An 18,990-nucleotide genomic window follows, 5' to 3' on the forward strand; every position below is an offset into this window, starting at 1 on the left:
CACATCAAAGAATTTTATTTTTTTTATCTGCACTTCAGACAATTTGTCTGTAATTTAACTATACAGTTACCACAATGTTTGGTGGGGGGGGGGAGCAAAGAAACATACAATGAGGACATACAGTGAAATCAAAATTGTGTTTGTCTCTCTTCATGATAAATTTCACAATTCATTCATTTATTTAGTTAAAAAGTATTTTAATCAAATAGTAATACTTTCTTTTGGCTGTGGGGCTGCACAGTGGCGCACTTGGTTGCATCGTTGCCTTGCAGCACTCCGGCTTCCTCCCACAGTCCAGAAGCATGACTGTCAGGATAATTGGTCTCTCTAAATCACAGGTGTCAAGCTCCAGTCCTGGAGGGCCGCTGCCCTGCAACTTTTAGATGTGCCTCTGCTGCACCACACCTGAATAGAATAATTAGGTCATTAGTAGGCCTCTACACAAGAAGGAGGTAATTAAGCCATTTCAATTCAGTGTTTTGTACCTGTGGCACATCTAAAAACTGCGGGACAGCAGACCTTGAGGACTGGAGTTTGTGGATGGTTTGTCTTGTCTGTCTCTGTGTTGCCCTGTGACAGACTGGCGATCTATCCAGGGTGTACCCCGCCTCTCGCCTGAAACGTTCGCTGGAGATAGGCACCAGCACCTCCTGGCCCCACTAAGGGACAACGGTGTTAGAAAATGGATGGATGGATGGTTTTATTTATGAGTGTTACTTCCTTCTTATTATTTCCTCTACCTTAAAATCACCTTGCGTTGTGAATTTCCTCTTTACATTCCTTTGTCTGCTTCTCATTATACCGCCTTCCTGCGTGCTTCATCATGCAAACGATGGCGGCTGCTGTGAAATGTAAGGAAAATACAGATAGGAATAAGCTGAGAGTTTCAGTTCAGCCATGGTGCTACTGCACAACTAAAGTCCCTTCACAACAAACAGTTTCCGAAGCAAGTTCTAAAAAGTTCAAGGAATCCAATTAAATAAAGCATAACTCGATGAATTAACCGATTGAATCAATTCTTCTTTACTTGCTGTTTCCACCATCCTGAGTACATGAGGAGGAATGACTTCCTTTTAGAAGGAAGAAACCTGCAACATGAACAAACTTAGAAAGGAAAAAAAGAAGGATGCAGTAAAGGAAAACAAGATAATAACGACTATGTAGAAAAAGTTTTCCAAAGAAAATTAGGAAAGTCCAAGACAGAGCCATTTATATATTTCTTTTTACCATGACAGCTTGTGTTGCACCTCAAAGCAAGTTTGTATTTCAGTCATGTTTATGGACTGCTTCACCAATTGAACTTAAATGTATTTCATTAGGATTTTATGTGACAAACCAACACAAAAATAGTGAACATTTGAGAAGTGGAAGGTAACAGTTTTATAAATGTAAATGATAAAAGTGTGCTGTGAATTTGTATTCAGCCTTCTTTACCCGGATACCCCTAAACTGGGTGTGAGCCAATTGGTAAAAATTATCCCTCCCATAATGAAGAAATAACAATTCTGCTTTTCTTTCAGTACTGGAAAGAACTGATGCGAACTGACGAGGAGCACAATAGCGGCACTAAGCATACAGTCAGAGGTCCAATGAAATAAACCAGATCAAAACATTTTAATATGAGAAAAAAACGTGCCAGTCAAAATTTAGAAACTGTAAGACTTGAAGTTTGATGTTCACAAACACTCTACATTCAATATGATGTGCTTTCAGCAAATAAAAAGTCCTTAGATTTGCAAAACTGTAGGAGATGTAAAACACTACTAATGATGGACTTCACTTTTATCATTTTACTTGTGAATAAAATCACAATTAGGTTAGTTTATAACTGTTAATAATTCACATTGAATTTTTAATTTAATAATTACAAACTGTGAAACAAGTATTACTACTTTTTGCAATGCGTTAGGTGCAATTGTAGCTCTCAAAATTTAACAGCTGCACGTGTTGTTTTAAGTCTGTTTTTTTTATTTATTAATTCAATAAATAAAAAAAGATATCCAATTTCACATTAGGACACACCAGTAATAACAGCATAATAATAACTACCAAAGAGAAGGAGGCGCTATCACGTGACTTTGCGAATATAAACAAAGAGTGACATCATCTGTTTACTTGCTCCCAGACCCGACTGCGGGGATAAACAGCCGCTACTCCGCGTCTCCAAATGGCGACAGATATGGAAAGACTGGCTTCTTTCGAGGAGGCCTACTACGATCAGTACGACTACTACAACCTGCACGAATACTCCTGCCACGCCGGCGGCAAGGGCAGAACCAAGAGGGAGATCGAGCTGAACACGAACCGCCATTGCCCCGCTGGACACGAGAGGAAGATCGCTGAAAAATATCACAACAGCCAGATGAAGCGCAGAAGAACCAAGAGCGCGTCCTCATGATGCCATTGTTTTTTTTCTGGATGTTTAGGTGAGAATCGTAGTAGAAATGATCCCTTCTAGCGATCTAAATAGGGAAGCGATGTGTTGTTGTTGTTGTTTTCCCCATGCAGATATTTTGCTGACTAGTCAAGCTGCAGTGCACAGGCCGCATGTCTGAGCTGATCTCTGGCAGAACACAGCTGGTCTTGTTTGATCACATCATGCCACTTCAGATTTGAACATTTGCTATTATGTTGACGCGGCTATTTTATGACGAGGCTTGTTGGTTTAATATAGTTCTAATATGTTAAATGTGAAACATCTGCAGATGAATGCATTCAGGCAACTTCACAGCTTGACAAATAAAAACGTCGTGTTTATCATGCATGAAGTCTGATTATTGCTCTTGTAGACTCTGAATTAGACGTCTAATTCAAACATTTATCACTTGTTTTCCTGCAGACCAGTTGGATTTCTCATGTTGACCATGGCCACGAGTCTCTACCTTTCCTGATCCAGCAAATGGAGGCTGTGACATTGAGGGCATAGCCATTCATCCGTCACGAGACAGCACTCCGTTGCTAACCTGCCCTGTAACAGGAGCCACCCCTCTCATGTTACAGCTGTGCAACAACATTTAGTTTTGAGCTTTATAGGTCAGTTGTGCGTGCTTGATTAACTTTGCTGTATAAATATGGCCGGGTCCGTGGGTGACGACGGTATTACACTGTATTTTAATGAAATAAAAATGTCTTAATTTTAAACTTTTTTTTTCTGGTTGGTTTATTTTATCTTCCTTTTTTTTGAAGGTAATGTAAAAAGGCTTTTGTGAACGTGAATTTTGAATTATCTAGTGTCTTAATTAAAAGTAAAACATAAATAAATAAATGTCCAACAAAATAATGGCATGTTTAATAATCATTGATTAAACATGCCATTAAAAAAAATCCAGCACTATACTGAATACAGTCATTAGTGAACAAAGTTTAGTTATTAGGATGATTCCAACGGAAATTGAAAAATAATTCCTTCTTACAGCCGTTGATTGGCTCTGGCGTTAATACTCAGTGATTAAAATGAGACAAAAGGTCTAAATATAAATAATAAGTTCAAATGTTATAAAAATAAGTGAGAGATTCAGTAACACTTGAAATCATTATTTTTTTTTTCTCAACGGAAGCTAATGCTTTTATTGTGAAGGACAATCCTTTCAACCGGAACTACTACTTATTCTGTTACCCCGGTCAACTAAAAGCAACAAAACTAGTATTTTTTGTTGTATGTTTAGCTCTGTACCTGCCAGGAAAATGCAGATATGCAGTGTGTGCAGCGAACAGCCTCCAAAATACAGATGTCCAAGCTGCAAAATACGATAGTAAGTAAACGCGTCTACATGCTTGCGGGATAGCTTATCACGTGTTAGCTGTTTTTGTTAGCATAAGTAAAAACACTTAAACATAGTTTATTATAATCTGAGTTTATAAATGTTCGCATTTTTTTTGACACAACTTTATATTTTTCTGTTAAATGAAAATAGAGGCACGTGTCAGAATACTGTGGATAAAAACAAGGCTAAACCTAAGCAGTTTGTGACTTACAGCATGCAGATAATTAAACCTGTCAGTGTTAACATATTATGTCACCGTTGTTTCTGTTATTTTCCCCAATATTTAATGTATCATCGCTATAATACATTAAAAAAAGAACATAGAAACTTCAACACATGGTACAGGAGCCGGTTTGGGTCAAACTTACTACTATTGAACTAGAAAAATAAGTGTGAATGGGCCAGGTTTTTTTTTTTAATTCTTTTAATATTCGTTCACAATTATAAGTTCAAGAATAATTTGGAGTAAAATGTATCAGATATCTCATAATTAACTGTTTATTTTTTTCTCCCTCTCTTTCCCTTTGGACCAGGATACTGTGTCTTTATTAAAATTTTGATTGAATTTAATTGAATTGTTTCCTTTTTGTCTTGTAATCTTTTCAGTTGTTCGCTTGGCTGTTACAAGAAACACAAAGGTATGAAAGTCTAAATCCTGTACTTTTTTATTCAGTGCATTTACATCTGATATTGACAGTCATCTTATTTTCATAGATTCCTGCCTTCCTGTTGAGAAGCCCGCTACGTCAAATCCTGAATCTAAAGATGCTGCTGGATCTGGTAATAATTCCAAAGCGCTGATATTGTTCTCCAAAATGCCTATTAAGTATTTGTTTTGCTGTAAAAACTATTTTGGAAAATTGCTTTACACTTAATCATAACAAATGTGCTACATTTACGTTTTCATCCACTTCTACTTTCTTAAAATATTTCCAAAGAGATGAATTTTCTTCCTTGTGAGAGAGGAAAAGCTATGCCATTAAACACATCGATGTATCTTTTGAGGCACGGTTCTCAATGCCTACAAAGTGAAACAACTGAACATCCTTCCAGAATAACGATAACATGTTTTTTTGCACCAGATAATAGTAATGTCAAATTTATATACGTTTTATGTTTGTTCCTTTAAATTCTCAGCAGAGCCTTTAAGTTTGGACGATCTCCTGCATGAGGACGACGTCATCGACAAAGTGCCACCGCAGAGGCTCCAGTTGTTGGGTATTAATCCAGTTTTACGTTTCTCTGTCAACTTAAACGGATGGTAATGTGTCAGCGTTTTGATCGTGTTGCTTTCCTACAGGTCAGTCAACAGAGCTCAGAGATCTTCTCTGCAACCCCCACCTGAGGCAGTTGCTGCGCTCCGTTGACGACGCAGAGAGCAAAGCGTCCGCCATGAAGGCCGCCATGCAGGAACCTCTGTTTGTTGAGTTTGCAGATCGGTGTTTAAAAGTTGTTGAAGGTGAAGACAACGCATTATCTTCTAGTGACTGATTTATAAAAATTACACGTGCGGCTAGTTTTTGATATTTCTTCGGACAATAACAAACACGCTGTATAGCAACATTTACCTCTAATGACGCTGTATGTAAATAATGTTCAAATAAAGGCTCAAGTTTTCATAGATTATTGATTAAACACATATGCGCAAGTAATTTATTGACGTTTAATAGTTTTATATAAAATATTTTTTACAAATCAACATTGAACTGTGACTCTGTGCGATTCAAGTTTGCATACATGGATCCCTTTGTACCTGACAAAACCAGCTGTCTGGGCTAAATTATAAATGACATTTTCATGAATCTGCATCTGAATGAAACGAAAAGTAACATTTTTACATATTCTGAGTCAAAGCTGTTCATGAGTGCTTTATGCAGGCTAAAAACTGGAAAGTTCATTACAGACCAGCTACCTTTTCCAGACAGAAATCCATGAACAAAAACCTCTTTGGTATATTGCATCTTACATTTACAGGCAGTAAATCTAGTACATGAAAGACTTGGTTTCGAAGAGCAGCAACATTACCACAAATGGTAAATCAAGTTGATCCATTTCATGCATATAGTGAATCAGAAGAATATAGCTTTTCTGCATTTAGCCACAAAGTTCTATGTATTTCATAGAGATTTTCTAAGACAGACCAGCACTGTATGCTGCAAAATATTGAATTTGGTTGATAATATGCATGTAAAAGGTAAGGTAAAGATGTGAAAAAAGTAGTTTACACAGTACCGTTTCAGGGTGAATATAAATGTTTGCATTTATATTCAGAATGTCATTTTGTGTTGGTCTATTAATTAAAACAAATAGAAGTTTGTGGTTTTAATGTGACAAACTGCACTAAACTACACAGTAAATATGTAAGTCCCTGTTTTCTGAGCCAAAGCTGTCAATGTTATGCAATGGTAACATGCTGGAGGTTAAGTGTATAAACATATTGCACTTAACAGCTACACTGTCAGACGAATTAAGGTCTCACATGCACACAAACGTACGAAGTACAAAAAAAGACTTTGGTCCAAGTGAATTTCATGCGTGTCTCCTTATAAATCATCTGTTCATGTGCTTTAATTTGAAACGCAAATAAAAAAAAAATTCCAAGCGTTTTATTCCCAACATGACTGCTTATTCTTTTGGAATGTAATTTCATACATGAATCAATTGTAGCTTTTCCAAAAGGCACTCAGTAAGGCCTAATGGGCTCAGACATAATCTCATGCAGGCAGCAGCTTTGGTTCTATAAGGTGCTGAAATTGTGCCATCTTCAGTATATTTTAGGAACTGCAACCAGATTTCTTTCTGTGGTTTTGTCATGAAATGCCACAATTAAAATAATCATAGTTTACATATTTCAGATACGAATCACATATAAATATTGCTACAAAAACAATCTCAAACGTATAGAAGATTTTTGTGATTTGATGCTGCATTATCCTTCTGTACACGCAAACCCTTACAAATATGGGCATTTTGGCAAAAAACCCCCCCCAAAAAAACGTTTGATTTAGTGTTCAACAATAGATGCAGAGGAGCATAAAATAGTTTTCTTTTTGTGAGATTAACTAAACCGGTTCTAGTGAAGTTACTATAAAGTCTTCTCCAGCAGGATCTCGTTGAATCCCGTCACGTCGCTCTTCAGGTCTGGCTGCATGTCGGCGTACAGAAGGGGCGAGCGCTGATAATGCAGCTTCACAGATCCCTGTCAGGAGAAGCAAAACAACAACAAAACAAAAAATTAAAGAATCACGCTGAAATCCATTTGTAAAGAAAGAACCGTGTCCTCACCCTGGGCCGAGCCCGAATGGAGGCAAGCCCCTGCTTGTACTGGTTGGTCTCCACCTTGTACTCTCCTCTCCTGGACGGCAGGTTGAGGGAGGTCATCACGGAAATCATCTTCTGGAAGCCCGTGGCCGTCAGGGAGACGGTGATGGAGGGCGCCGAGGCCAGAGCCAGGCCCATGGGCCAGCCGCGCACCGGGACGGGCTCCTGGCAGCTCGAGAGCTGCACGGAGCCCCGCTCCCTGACCACAGCGCTCAGCGCCGGGCTGTCGTCCGCCGCGAGGTCCTCCGCGTCGTCGAGCTCCGCTTCAGCCAAGGACTTCAACAACGCCTGCCCGAGTATTTACACCGTAAAGTTACATCCCGTGTCCAAGGAATAAAAAAATTAAAAAGATAGAAGAAGCATGAATGGTGGCGCTCGGTCTCACCCTCCATTTCTTCCAGGTGTTTTGGATCACTGAGGCCGCTCTGTTCCACCTCCGGATCCGCTTCCGGACCAGCCAGGACCTCACAGCTGCACACAGTCAAAAAGACAAGAATGAAATCACAATATTACGAGAATAAAGTTGAAATAATATGAGAATACAGATTTAGTTTTATGAGAATTAATTTTTTTTCTGGTAATATTACAACATTATTCTCATAATATTATGACTTTTTTTGGATTAATTGATTAGTAATTAGGTAGCAAAATTTGCTTAATAGGATTTTATTTATTTTTTTTACAGACTTTGAACCAGATGAACTATGCTTCTTCTGGGATTCTGGGTAAAACTTATTTTAACTGCTTCTTAAATGTAAATGTATTTTTTGGACAGTTTTGGCTCAATTACTGTTCTGACTTTGCTATTCTCTCAGCAAATGGACTCCAGTTAACAAGTAATCAATTACTAAGTTGGTGACAATTATTTCAATAATCGATTAATCCAATTAATTGTTTCAGCCCTAGTTGAGATTCCTGAAATCATAGAAATGTGATTATATAATAATGACAAATTATTATATAATAATAAAGATAAATATAAATATAATAATGATAAACATATTTATCTCATACTTGCACTGAAAGAACATCAGAGAGTCAGACTGCATGTGGCCTGTCCTGGCTCTAAGAGGACAACCTGTCTGGACTTCCGTGCGCTGACACCGTGTGCTCCCGACTCACTGGGTCAGAGTCAGCACTCACAGTGGAATCGAGGCCAGGCAGCTCTGACTAATTCCTGCCAGCTTCAACTGTCCAGGGCGGCAACCAGTTTACCTGCTTGGATTAACGTGGCAGACTGCCGGCGGGCGAGGCGTCGGCGCCGCTGGTGTCGCAGCCAGCAGCACTGAATGGTGAAGGCGCACCGAGACAGGACCTTCCCTCTGCGATCCTCCAGCAGATCGAGCTGAGAAGAGTTTGGCACATTCTGCATTTCTTTTTTTTTTTTCATTTAACCACGACAATTTTAGATATTGTGCAGTATTTCTAATATTACAGTAGAAGTACAGTTTATGCATATGTTGTTGTCTCTGTGGTTTCTCAGTTCTCTTTTTGCAGGTGTAGAAACAAACTTCCCGGGTGTTTTCTTGTATTTTTTTTTTGTATCCTTCTTCCTGTCTTCTGGTCCTACCTCCCTCTTCACTGACCCATCTCACTTCCATTTTTCTCTTTCTGTTTCCTCTTTGTGTCCGTTGGCATTTGCAATAAGCCCAAAGTCATTTCTAATAAGGTTATATATCTGGCCTTTATGAAAGAGCAACAAGAAGAAAGAAGGGAAGTGGTAAGAAGTTGTTGTAGGGCATTGAGCAAAAAAGAAAAAGATTTCATTTACGAGTCGCAGCATAAATGCACTTCAGGCTTTTCTTCGTAAAAAGATTAGAAAACCACGTATTATGCGCAACTTTTCGTTGGTCTGTTGCATAAAATCCCAATAAAATAGATAAAATAAATACTTTTGCACACCACTGTGGTTACTGACCATTGGCTGGGTGAGGAAGACCTTAGTCTTCCCACAGTGCACCAACGACCTGCGCTCGTCACGCGACGCATTATGCTGGAGCGCCACCCGGAGGAGCTTCTCCACCTGCTGCTGAAGAACGTTGGCGCCTTCGGCGCCGGGATCTGCAACACAGGAATGAGGACGAGTAAGAACTAAATCAGCCCAACAACCCAACAGAATCTGTGTCAGTGTGAGGAAAGAAACATTAAAGTGCTTCAAAGAGCTGTGGCTTCATTAGAGGCGATTTAGGGCTGCAATTAACGGTTTTGGTAATTGATTATTCCATCAATTAGTTTGATGTTTAGTCAAAAAAAATAAATAAAAAATTGGCACATTCTTCAGATTTTTCATTTAGCCACTTAATCTTATTAGAAATACCTTTTTATTTAATTTAATATCAAAGTAGAATATACGCTGTGTTCAGCATTACATTAATGAAAGACAAAAAAAAAATCATATTTTAAAAAAACAAATTTTTTCATTGCTTTTTTAAATAAATAAAAAATTTACTTCCTAAAGTGCAACAACGCAGCACTCCTCGTTGAACGCTCGATTATTTAGAACAAATTTATAGCAAAAATATAAACAAATATAATCTCCAGTTAACGATTAATCGATTACTAAATTAGTTGACGATTATTTCAATAATCGATTTGTCACGATTAATCAGATTAATCATTTCAGCCCTAAAGGTGAGTGAGTAATGTCAACAAACGAAATATCCAAAATAAAATACAAACAAAAACAATAAAACGTTTGTGGCTAATAAAACAATATTAATCAGCAGAATGGAAATTATTGACCTTGTTTCAATTTATCATGCGATTCATTGACTCGTTGCTTATTGCGACAGACTTAGATGTGAAACACAGAAATAAGCTGAGCATTAGAGGAAAACAAATGCTTTGAAGTGATTAACACTTTACAACCCAAACGCAAAGACAGAGTGGTGAGGCGAGCAGAGATGGCGTTTACCTGTAAAGTTCAGAAGATGCTAAAAAGTCTTTCAAACTGAAAAGTCCCAAAGAAAAGTAGAGAAGTGATTTTACTGAGAAGGCAAATGAAAGGCAAGGAGAATAAACCTGCAGATCCAGGTAGAGGAAATGAAATCATCAGACCTCCCCGATCGACTAGAACCGATTCAATAACGATATAAACTCACCAGCATCCAGGCGACTTGATGCCGAACATCTCCCGATCGGTCCATAACGCTGGACGAAGCTTTTCAACGGGATTCTGTGCAACAAAAATTAAATTAGATTCCCCTAAAGCTTAGAAAAAATACCCCACTATTAGAGTGTGAGGAGGAAAGCTGCACCTTATTGGAAAGCCTGCAGCGCTGATGTGAATGGTCTCCACGATCCCGCAGGCCTCCAGCTGCAAAATAACCTGGCGGAGAAGCATCAGACATGTCGCTTCGGTGAACGTGGGCGGCGATGAGACGACGCAGACATTGAGCCGATCTTTATTACCTCTCTGTTCTTAAAGGTGAGCGGCCGGCAGTCGGAGTTGGGTTTGATGCAGCGGGTGTAGTGAGGAGCCGTGGTGAGGAGGAGCTTCATCAGGTTCTCCAGCGAGTTCTACGTGCAAACCACATCATTTTAGCATTTTCTCATCTCTAATATACATTGTTTTTATACCAGATTAAGTTTTAATAATTTTTTTCTCACTTTTTTTTTTTTTACTGAATTAGCTGATGATTATTTCCTGCAATCACAATTAATCTGACTAATTGTTTCAGCCCCGAATGCTACCAGAGTACCATGCTGAGATGCAGTGTGCTAACACACACACACACACACACACACACACACACACACACACACACACACACACACACACACACACACACACACACACACCCAGGTTAAACTTTCCAGGAGAAACAACACAACCCACAGCAAGCATATTGGCGATAAATGCTTTCGTTGTTTCACCTTAAACTTGGAGATCACCGTGACTCTGCTGAGCCCTTTGCTATTAGGAATCTCAGTTTCCTTGTCAGAGAAGATCTCATGAAGAAGGAGATTGTCAGATTTCTGAAGCAGGCCAATGAGCTCTGGTGGCACCGGGTCCTGAGAGAGAAAACCTTTGTGAACGCGACCAGTCGGAGGTTTGGTCTCTCTCTGTCTGAACAAGAGCTAAAAGACGGCCTCTTACCTTGTTTTTCTCCACCATGCCTTCTAACTGGTAGCTGACTTTGCCCGCGTAATGGGCCACGGTGAAGTGTGGCACCTTGCTGAACTTGTCCCAGCAGATGTTGTCGTTGCCGCCCAGCTCCTTCTCCAGGCGACCCCTCAGCGCTGTCGAGTCCGAGGCTCGGTTCAGACGACTCTCCTTCAGGACGAGACAGAAATCAACAGGGCATTCGTCCTGACGTTCAGTCGGCTGCAGCGCTGCTTTCAAGAATGTGGATGTGAAAACTCGAGATGCACTGATCAGGCTTTTCCTGGTCAAAACCAATTTGTTTGCAAAACTTGGAGGTTTTGATTTTTTTCAAAGGTCTACATCATATAAGAGAGAATATATGTGTGTTGTAGGTTCTTTAATCAAGATACTTTCAACAAAAATGAAAGAAAGTATCATTTACTAATCAAAACAAAAGTCCTTAACGCTTTATATGACTTTTATTCAGAGGATTGAACTGCATGCTCCTAGTTGACGCATTTACAGCCTCAAAATTCAGATTCTCCAGGAAGATGCGATGTTGTGATCACAACTATTCATTCATTTTGCGCGGATTTGCCATTTTCAAAAGTAATGGCAACTTCTCCGTAAATCCGACTAATCACCTGAATGTTTTCTGTATTTCCTTCTTTTCTGATCAGTCAGAAACTCAGCTGAATTTTGACCAACCTCTTTAGTCCTCTTCTAATTTAACCTCCTGTTTCACGGCCAAACAAGCAAGATGAACGCATGTTTTTGTTTTGTTTGTTTGGTTTTGTTTTTTTGCAAAAACCATTTTGCGATGTTCCGGATGATTTGCTTCTATTCCTCATACAGTTCATGTTAACTTGAATAACCAGGAAAGGGCATGACTTTATTTATATTGTATTATTTCCTGAAAGTACTTAAAAATGTTATTTGCACTATAAATATTAACAGTGTTAAAATCTTTTTCGGGAAGGTTGTGAGCAGCAATGTCAACTTTTTTTTGTAAAATCATGCAATTGCAAAGATCAAGCTTAAAAATTAAGCTGTACCGGTTAAAAATTAACCAATCTCCTGCAACGTTATTTTGTGAAACAATCACACAAAAAAAAAAAAAACATGGCAACATTCTGGAGGAACTGAATGATGGAGGCAATACTCCGTTTAGACGGAATTAATGAACTGGGAAGAACATCCTAATTTTTCAAGATTTTATCTAGTGATTAAATGAGTTGGACATTTCTGATATCTGATCAATTGACTGGCGCATCTCTCATTACAAACAATGAAAATCTCTGTAGAGTAAAAATAATAACAAATTTACCTCATTAAGAAGAGAAAACACACTGATGGGGCTTCCCTCTAAAAGGTCGAGACAACTCTGGTTGTCTTGGTATTTAACGAAGGACCACTCCAAGCCTTCTGACACGTACTCTTCCTGAGGAAAGGCAACAAATAGCACTTGCGTTTAAATACCAAAACGTACGTCCAAATGCATCCCTGCTGACATGTGGTAAAAAAAAAAAAGAAAAACTGAACGTCTCTACCTGCTGAGCTCGGAGGTAATGGGCCACAAAGTGCTGCTGCAGTTTCTCATTGGCGTAGTTGATGCACAGCTGCTCCAAGTTGTTGATCTGAAAACACTCGAAGCCGTACACGTCCAGCACGCCTGCGGATTACAGACGACTGTCAGAGCTGGTGTGGAGGAGCTGGGGGTCATTCCCACTCCGACGGAGGGAATAAAGCTTTACCTATGAAGTTGCGCCATTTGGACTGGCCGGCGCATATGCAGCTGTTGATGAACGTCACTAACCACTCAAATAATCTGGTGGGGAAAAGGAAAACGTTGAACATAGCATTAGATATGTTAAAATGGGGGTGAGAATTTAGCCACACCACTTCTACTATTTTACGTTTCGTCAACTTACAACCACTAAGTTTAGAGTGTTTTACTGGGACTTTATGTGGTACAATACTTACTTTTTAAGTGGAACATTTCTTTTTCGCACAATAATTTAAAAAGTGTGATAGTATGTACTCGTGTTCAGAATTTAACACCTTGAAATTGGGCCTCTGTCTCTTTAAGAAACTCCTGCTCTTTCTGAAACTCCGCCTTCAGGAAGTGACATGGCTCCTCTATTAACCCTTTAACAACAACTTTACCAGCGTTGCACTGAAGAAGTAGCTTCTACAATTAGACCAGCAGATGCACTGTTCCACAAGGTGTTTGCTAATTGCTGCTGGCTAGTCTGAAGGAGCTGAGTGAAGGGAATCGCGAGAAAGGGAAGAAGTTAGGTCACCTGAAAACTGCAACTGCGCCTTGAAGGCGGTGCTAGATCTACACAGGCGTTTTGTACAGCTGAATGGTTGCCACAGGAGATAAAAGGATTTCTCAACCAATCAAGCAACACTCCAGGTATGTTTTTGATGAGGGAATAACATCATAACATGACGTAAAGCTCAAAAAAGTTAATTCTTCATAATACTGCCTCTTTAAATTTCTCCTCACAGACTCTCAGCATCCAGTCTGACATCATCCACTTCACAGTTACGTCCTACTTTATGCTACCCTAAAATGCTAAGGTGACTAATTTCAATGAATACTTTGCTGAGTTACTTATTGATCAACTTGCAGCTCTTACTGGCCGTAGACGACCTTGGCCAGGCAGTCCCGCCTCACTCCGCACTCTGCTCGGGAACAGGGCTTCAGAACGTTTTGCTTCCCCGCCTTCAGCGTCCTCACTCTCAGACATCTACAGAGCTCCTCCGCCGGGACGCCCAGCAGCTCGCCGGCTCTCTGCAAGAAGTCTAGAAAGACATGCTTCATGATGATCAACCACTAGCTAATTTTAGCTTTCCAAATTTGTAGCTTTCTTTTGAGCATTTGTACGATTCAACCTGTGGAATCAAAGCTACCTTCAGAGTGTTGGTCAAGGTCGCAGGGTTGGGATTCACTTGTTGAAGAGCAGAAACTCACATTCCCCAAGTGCAGAATCCCCGCTAAAATCTGTGATGAAAAAACATTATTCAATTTTACTGATACGTGTGAACCTACAGATTCAGATTTTTTCAGTCTGAAAAGTTGCTACATACAGTATCAAAGTCTCTACGTTAGTGGGATGGCTATCAGCTACATGAACCTGGTGAGTGGTCCATGAACCAGCGGTGGTCAAACTTTTTGATACATTGGCCAAAATTTTCAAATCAAGCATCCTGAGGGCCAAAAATTTTTTATATTCTTAGTAAAAACGTTTAATCGTGTGAATAGTTTAATTAAACAAAAGAAGTAGCCAGATTTGTTTTTTAATGAAAGGTGATGTGTAAACAACTGAGTCAAAACTTCAGAAGAGTTTAGTAGATTTGCCTTATTAAAATAAATATTTATCAAGGGTTTTATTGGAGATATAGTAAAAATGTAGTCAGTTAAAAAAAAAGCTGGATTTAGGTCACTGTCTTTGGAACTGGATAGATTTTGTCCCTGCACAAGAATGCAAAAAGTACGGCTATTTAAAGATGAATACTTTGTTTTTTTTTAAAATAAGATCTTAAATTATCTGCAATCTTTCTGCCACAATTAAAAATAAAAAAAAGTTTCCATCTGCATCAACCACCTATGCTGGGGGCTAATTTTGTGTCATTATTAAATTGCAGTCGCGTCCGTGCAAAATCAGTCAAGAGTCACTCTTTGGACACCCGTGCATTAGACCAAAAGGAGAACAGTGGCTGATTTTCAAACCTTTGAGGAGTTAGACAGAACCAGTGGATAACATCAGTTTCACATCTACACATCAGTCAATCACTGATCTCCCAAAGTTAAGGAAATTGGACTGATTTATTGGTGCATTGGTGCAGCTAAAGTAGCTCCTATAAAGACAAGCTACTTGACACTGAATCTTATTCAAATGATTAATTAAAGAGATTGCGTTACTCTTACCCTAAATATCTGTCTTTGCCTTTCAGCATCAATTCCGAGGTGAGCCATCGCCTCAGTGGTTTCAAGAAAACCGTCCTCTGTAAACAAAAAAGAAAAAATAAATAAGTTATTTGTACAGACGTTATTAGGAGGCTTCAATAGATGTGAAAATAAACACCAACCCTCAATTTGTTTCTCACAATTCGGCAGCCACACAAAACCCTGATCCTGTGGCATCATCCAGTCTGTTCTCTGCTCATCTGTGGCTCCTTTCATCATCTAGAAAAACAGCACACAGCTCTGTAAAAACACCACTATAGGCAAAAAATTTTTTATAAATAAACCACACGGGCATCAGGCGTCAGGAGCTCACCTGGTAGAAGATGTGGAAGTTCCTCTCATTGGCCGGCTGACAGGCCACCCTGGTCTTCTCCAACAAGTACGTCTGCACCGAAGCGCCGACCAGCAGCTGAGCCCTGGAAGTGAGTTGAGTCGGACAGGGTGAGCTAAACCCGCTGACAGGATGTGAGGTCATGAAAAGTGGGAGGTGCCAACTGGTACCTGTCCAGCTGCAGCTGGATGTACTTTCCAAAGCGGCTGCTGTTGTTGTTGCGCAGCGTGCAAGCGTTGCCTGGAGACAGAGGCCGCTGATGAACGACTCGTCGTCACACCAGTAAATCTCACTTTAGAGAATTATTGTGAAATTTGTAACAGGGTTTTTAATTTATTTTATTATATTCTGAAAAGTGTGCTGTGCATTTATGCTCAACATCTCAATAAAATACATTAAAGTTTGTGGTGGGAGCGTGACAGCATTTTAAAAAAAATTAGAGCTATGAAAGAGCAACGTATGAATAGTTTTGTAAGGGGAGTGTAGATATATATATATAGTTTATTGTCGTACCAAAAGCTTCCATCAGAGGATTGGAGTCCAGCACTCTCCTCTCGATCCTCTCCGCCGCGTCCTGACTGCTGACGGCCTGGGCGGAGGCTGCCACAGTGGCGTAGTATTTCATCAGGCAGCGAGACGTCCATGTCTAGAACAAAGGGAATCATTGACAGACCCACAGCGACTCAAAAAAATATTTTAAAAAATCTGAACAACAGCAGGGGAACTCTGCAGACCTATAATAAAATCAAAAAGGAAAAAGCTAAGCTGATATTTTATACATCTGTTTGACACGATAGCATTAGCGTTATTTGCGAATTTACCTTCCCGGCTCCGCTCTCACCGCTAACAACCAGCGACTGGTTCACTGGCTCCAGCTGACCCTGAACGTTCCTGTAAGCCTCCTCCGCCACAATAAAGATATGAGGTTTGAACTCCTGGAATTAAAAAGAACCCGTCTTCTTATGAGCTGGGCTGGGAAAGTCCATATTTAAATAAGAGCCAACAGGTCAACGAAGGCACAAAGCTTCAGCAGTGATGACGTGAGTACCTGAGGCTGAGTGGCGTAGTGGTACTCCTTCATCACGTCCACAGAGTAAAGGTCTGGAATGGGCTGGAAAGGGTTGAGAGCCACCAAGGTGCAGCCGGCGTGGGTGTAAAACACCTTCAATCTGTACCTGGCCTGCAGGCATTTCAGCACTAGCAGAAAGCGCGACGCTTGTTAGGCGTTACACGGAAAGACGTGACGAGGACAAAGTTTTTGAATTCTGCTGGAGCGTCTGGACATTTTGCACTTGGTACCTGTTGCTGGAGTCACGGGGTTCACCTTGGTGAGGTCATCAAAAGTGTGCAGCTGGTCTTCGTCAATAAGAAAGGCCTGAACGTCCTCCTCCAAAGGATCATTTCGGCTTCGGTTAGGTGAGTGGACTCTCTGGGTGACTCCCTTCACCTGCCTGGAAAGATTAGGTGAGAAATTGCTAAAAGGACTGATGCAGTCGAAGCCAAATGAATGAGGACGATTGTGTTTTTTTTAAGGTTTTGTTGGCTCTAGTGGCCTTTATTTGAAAGTAGTTCGACAGGAAAGAGGGTAATGAGAGAGAGGGAANANATNCAGAAAATGTCACCAGGCCGGGAATTGAACCTGCGACCACCGGCACGAGGACCAAAGCCTCAATATGTGGGTTGTGCTTTGCCCCTGCGTCACCACAGCACCCCATGACAATTGTGGTTTTGTACATATTATGCTTGTTATTCCCACAACATGAGGGACATATTTAAAAAACAAACACCTCTCTGCAGAACTAAAACGATGACTCGTGACATCTTTGTGACTTTAAGGGTTATTCAGGGTTCCTTCAAATTTTCCATTTTAAAATCCAGGCATTTCAGAGCATGTTATTGTCTTTTTTTAATAAGTTATTTAATATACTAAAACATTCAATTAATTGGATTTTAATCATCTTTTTCTTGCAGAAATCTGTATAGAAAACATTGCTGTTGTTTGCTTTATGCTAAAAGAGAAGCTTTTTTTTACATCAGGATGAATCTAAAGTTATTATCTAAAATAACTAGAAATAAACTATTTTCAATATCAAAAATAGACTTAAAATACTCTACAGATCAAAAAAGCATTTGAGGTAATTTAACATCCACCTTTTATTTGATTTTTAAGTAAAAAAAAAACAAAACAAAAAAAACTGTACATGTGGATGCTGATGTGTTTATAGTCTAAACACGGTGGCATCGCTTAGTTTGGATGAATTTAATTTAATGAACAGGAAAATAAGACTTGCATTCTTCTGCATTTGAGCTGCTGATCCAAGCTGTGATTGATTGATTCATGAATCTCTAATGCAATGTGATTACTGCATTTGCACACTCTGTAACCTCAATTTTTTATAGAATTAAAAAAAATGCATTAGCAATCTGTGAACTTAATTTGCCCTGACTAATGGACGCCTGCCATATGACCTGAACCTGCTGCCCTTCCTATGAAGACTGCCACCTGTTCAAGGTGTTCAGAGACACTTAATCCTCTGGTAGGTAGCCTACATCCCATAATACCGCCAGTTTAGAGCCATGAAGTCATTTATTTAGGAAACAGAACAGCACAGGTTGTAATTATCAGCATACATAACATGGGATGTATACTAAGGTTTGAAATGTCTATTATAAAATAGTAGTAAGTGTGGACAATACAAAGAAAGTAACTTTATATTTGCTGTGACACACTGACAGCCAGAGGTAAAGCTAAAGCACAAAGCACTACATTTATACACATTTATATTATCAATCAGGCGCAGATTGGTCGCAGGTACACACGTCCTTCAATTAAATAAAAACAGATAAACTTTATGACTGTAATTCTGGCGTTCATACGCAAGAGAAGGTGCGGATTTCTGTTGTTTAGGTTAAACATAACATATTATAAGTTTATATACTCAGAAAAAGAAAGAAAAATATCTAAATAAACTCCCAGCGAAAAGCTTGTGTTCGGGTCCTAACTTACCGCTGCCCCTCCATTCCTGGGTCCCACAGCAATGTTCCGCCGGTCGGTGGAAGAACTCATTTATTTGATACGTTCTCTGTATCTGGCCTGAAAATAAAACCTCTGGGCCTTATTTCTGATTCAAATGAGTTGCTATTCTATGATAAATAAAACGTTACTTCGGTTATTCCTCTGCCGTCAGCAACAACTCAAGGACGACTTCTGCTGGTTGTCCCGCTGCCTTCCAGACCACACTCCCAATCCACACGTCATTCCCGCCCTCTTCCTGACCATTCAGGAACCGCTCGTTTGAAGCTAAATCAAAACTGAACGCTGTACAACTTCATAAATATATTATCCCTCTAACTGAATACGGGTTCAGTTTGCAGCTGTATTTTAAATTTAGCATCCAACGAAGGCCTTTTAAACTTCCACAGCGTGACATATATTTTTTATTTTTCATATATCAAAGTCTTCCACGGGATTTACTATGTACAAGTAGGTTTGCTTTTAGTATTATTATAC

General features: G+C 39.7%; 3 protein-coding genes across 5 annotated transcripts; 2 read left to right on the plus strand and 1 right to left on the minus strand.

Annotated features, from left to right (window-relative positions):
- The first annotated feature begins 2,094 nt into the window (after window positions 1–2,094).
- On the plus strand, window positions 2,095–3,145 carry LOC106956652 (nuclear transcriptional regulator 1-like protein). The gene is made up of 2 exons (XM_015047627.1): window positions 2,095–2,426; window positions 2,838–3,145. Exon 1 carries the CDS (start codon window positions 2,168–2,170, stop codon window positions 2,396–2,398), a length of 231 nt encoding a protein of 76 aa, XP_014903113.1. The 5' UTR covers window positions 2,095–2,167; the 3' UTR covers window positions 2,399–2,426; window positions 2,838–3,145.
- A 434-nt stretch (window positions 3,146–3,579) lies between these two features.
- On the plus strand, window positions 3,580–5,399 carry znhit3 (zinc finger, HIT-type containing 3). 2 transcript variants are annotated; one of them, XM_015047626.1, is made up of 5 exons: window positions 3,580–3,752; window positions 4,371–4,402; window positions 4,479–4,544; window positions 4,905–4,982; window positions 5,065–5,399. In XM_015047626.1, the coding sequence occupies exons 1-5, from the start codon at window positions 3,658–3,660 to the stop codon at window positions 5,253–5,255; spliced, it is 462 nt and encodes a 153-aa protein (XP_014903112.1). In that variant the 5' UTR covers window positions 3,580–3,657; the 3' UTR covers window positions 5,256–5,399. The 2 variants fall into 2 exon arrangements, with proteins under 2 accessions (XP_014903112.1, XP_014903111.1); XM_015047625.1 differs by having other exon boundaries at window positions 3,587–3,752; window positions 4,902–4,982.
- Window positions 5,400–6,314: 915 nt separating this feature from the next.
- Window positions 6,315–18,778, minus strand: myo19 (myosin XIX). 2 transcript variants are annotated; one of them, XM_015047619.1, is made up of 24 exons: window positions 18,487–18,774; window positions 16,779–16,926; window positions 16,528–16,676; window positions 16,301–16,414; window positions 15,993–16,125; window positions 15,650–15,719; window positions 15,462–15,564; window positions 15,271–15,367; window positions 15,110–15,186; window positions 14,092–14,182; window positions 13,818–13,983; window positions 12,927–13,000; window positions 12,723–12,844; window positions 12,500–12,613; window positions 11,185–11,361; window positions 10,962–11,099; window positions 10,497–10,604; window positions 10,343–10,413; window positions 10,187–10,260; window positions 9,004–9,146; window positions 8,301–8,430; window positions 7,471–7,556; window positions 7,050–7,373; window positions 6,315–6,963 (listed from the first exon to the last, which is right to left on the minus strand). In XM_015047619.1, exons 1-24 carry the CDS (start codon window positions 18,544–18,546, stop codon window positions 6,850–6,852), a joined length of 2,883 nt encoding a protein of 960 aa, XP_014903105.1. In that variant the 5' UTR covers window positions 18,547–18,774; the 3' UTR covers window positions 6,315–6,849. The 2 variants fall into 2 exon arrangements, with proteins under 2 accessions (XP_014903105.1, XP_014903106.1); XM_015047620.1 differs by lacking the exons at window positions 6,315–6,963; window positions 7,050–7,373; window positions 7,471–7,556; window positions 8,301–8,430; window positions 9,004–9,146 and adding an exon at window positions 9,885–10,035 and having other exon boundaries at window positions 18,487–18,778.
- Between the last annotated feature and the right edge of the window lie 212 nt (window positions 18,779–18,990).

The sequence above is a fragment of the Poecilia latipinna genome, unplaced genomic scaffold, assembly GCF_001443285.1.
Source record: "Poecilia latipinna isolate Pla-1442-1.1 unplaced genomic scaffold, P_latipinna-1.0 Scaffold837, whole genome shotgun sequence".
Lineage (NCBI taxonomy): Eukaryota > Metazoa > Chordata > Actinopteri > Cyprinodontiformes > Poeciliidae > Poecilia > Poecilia latipinna.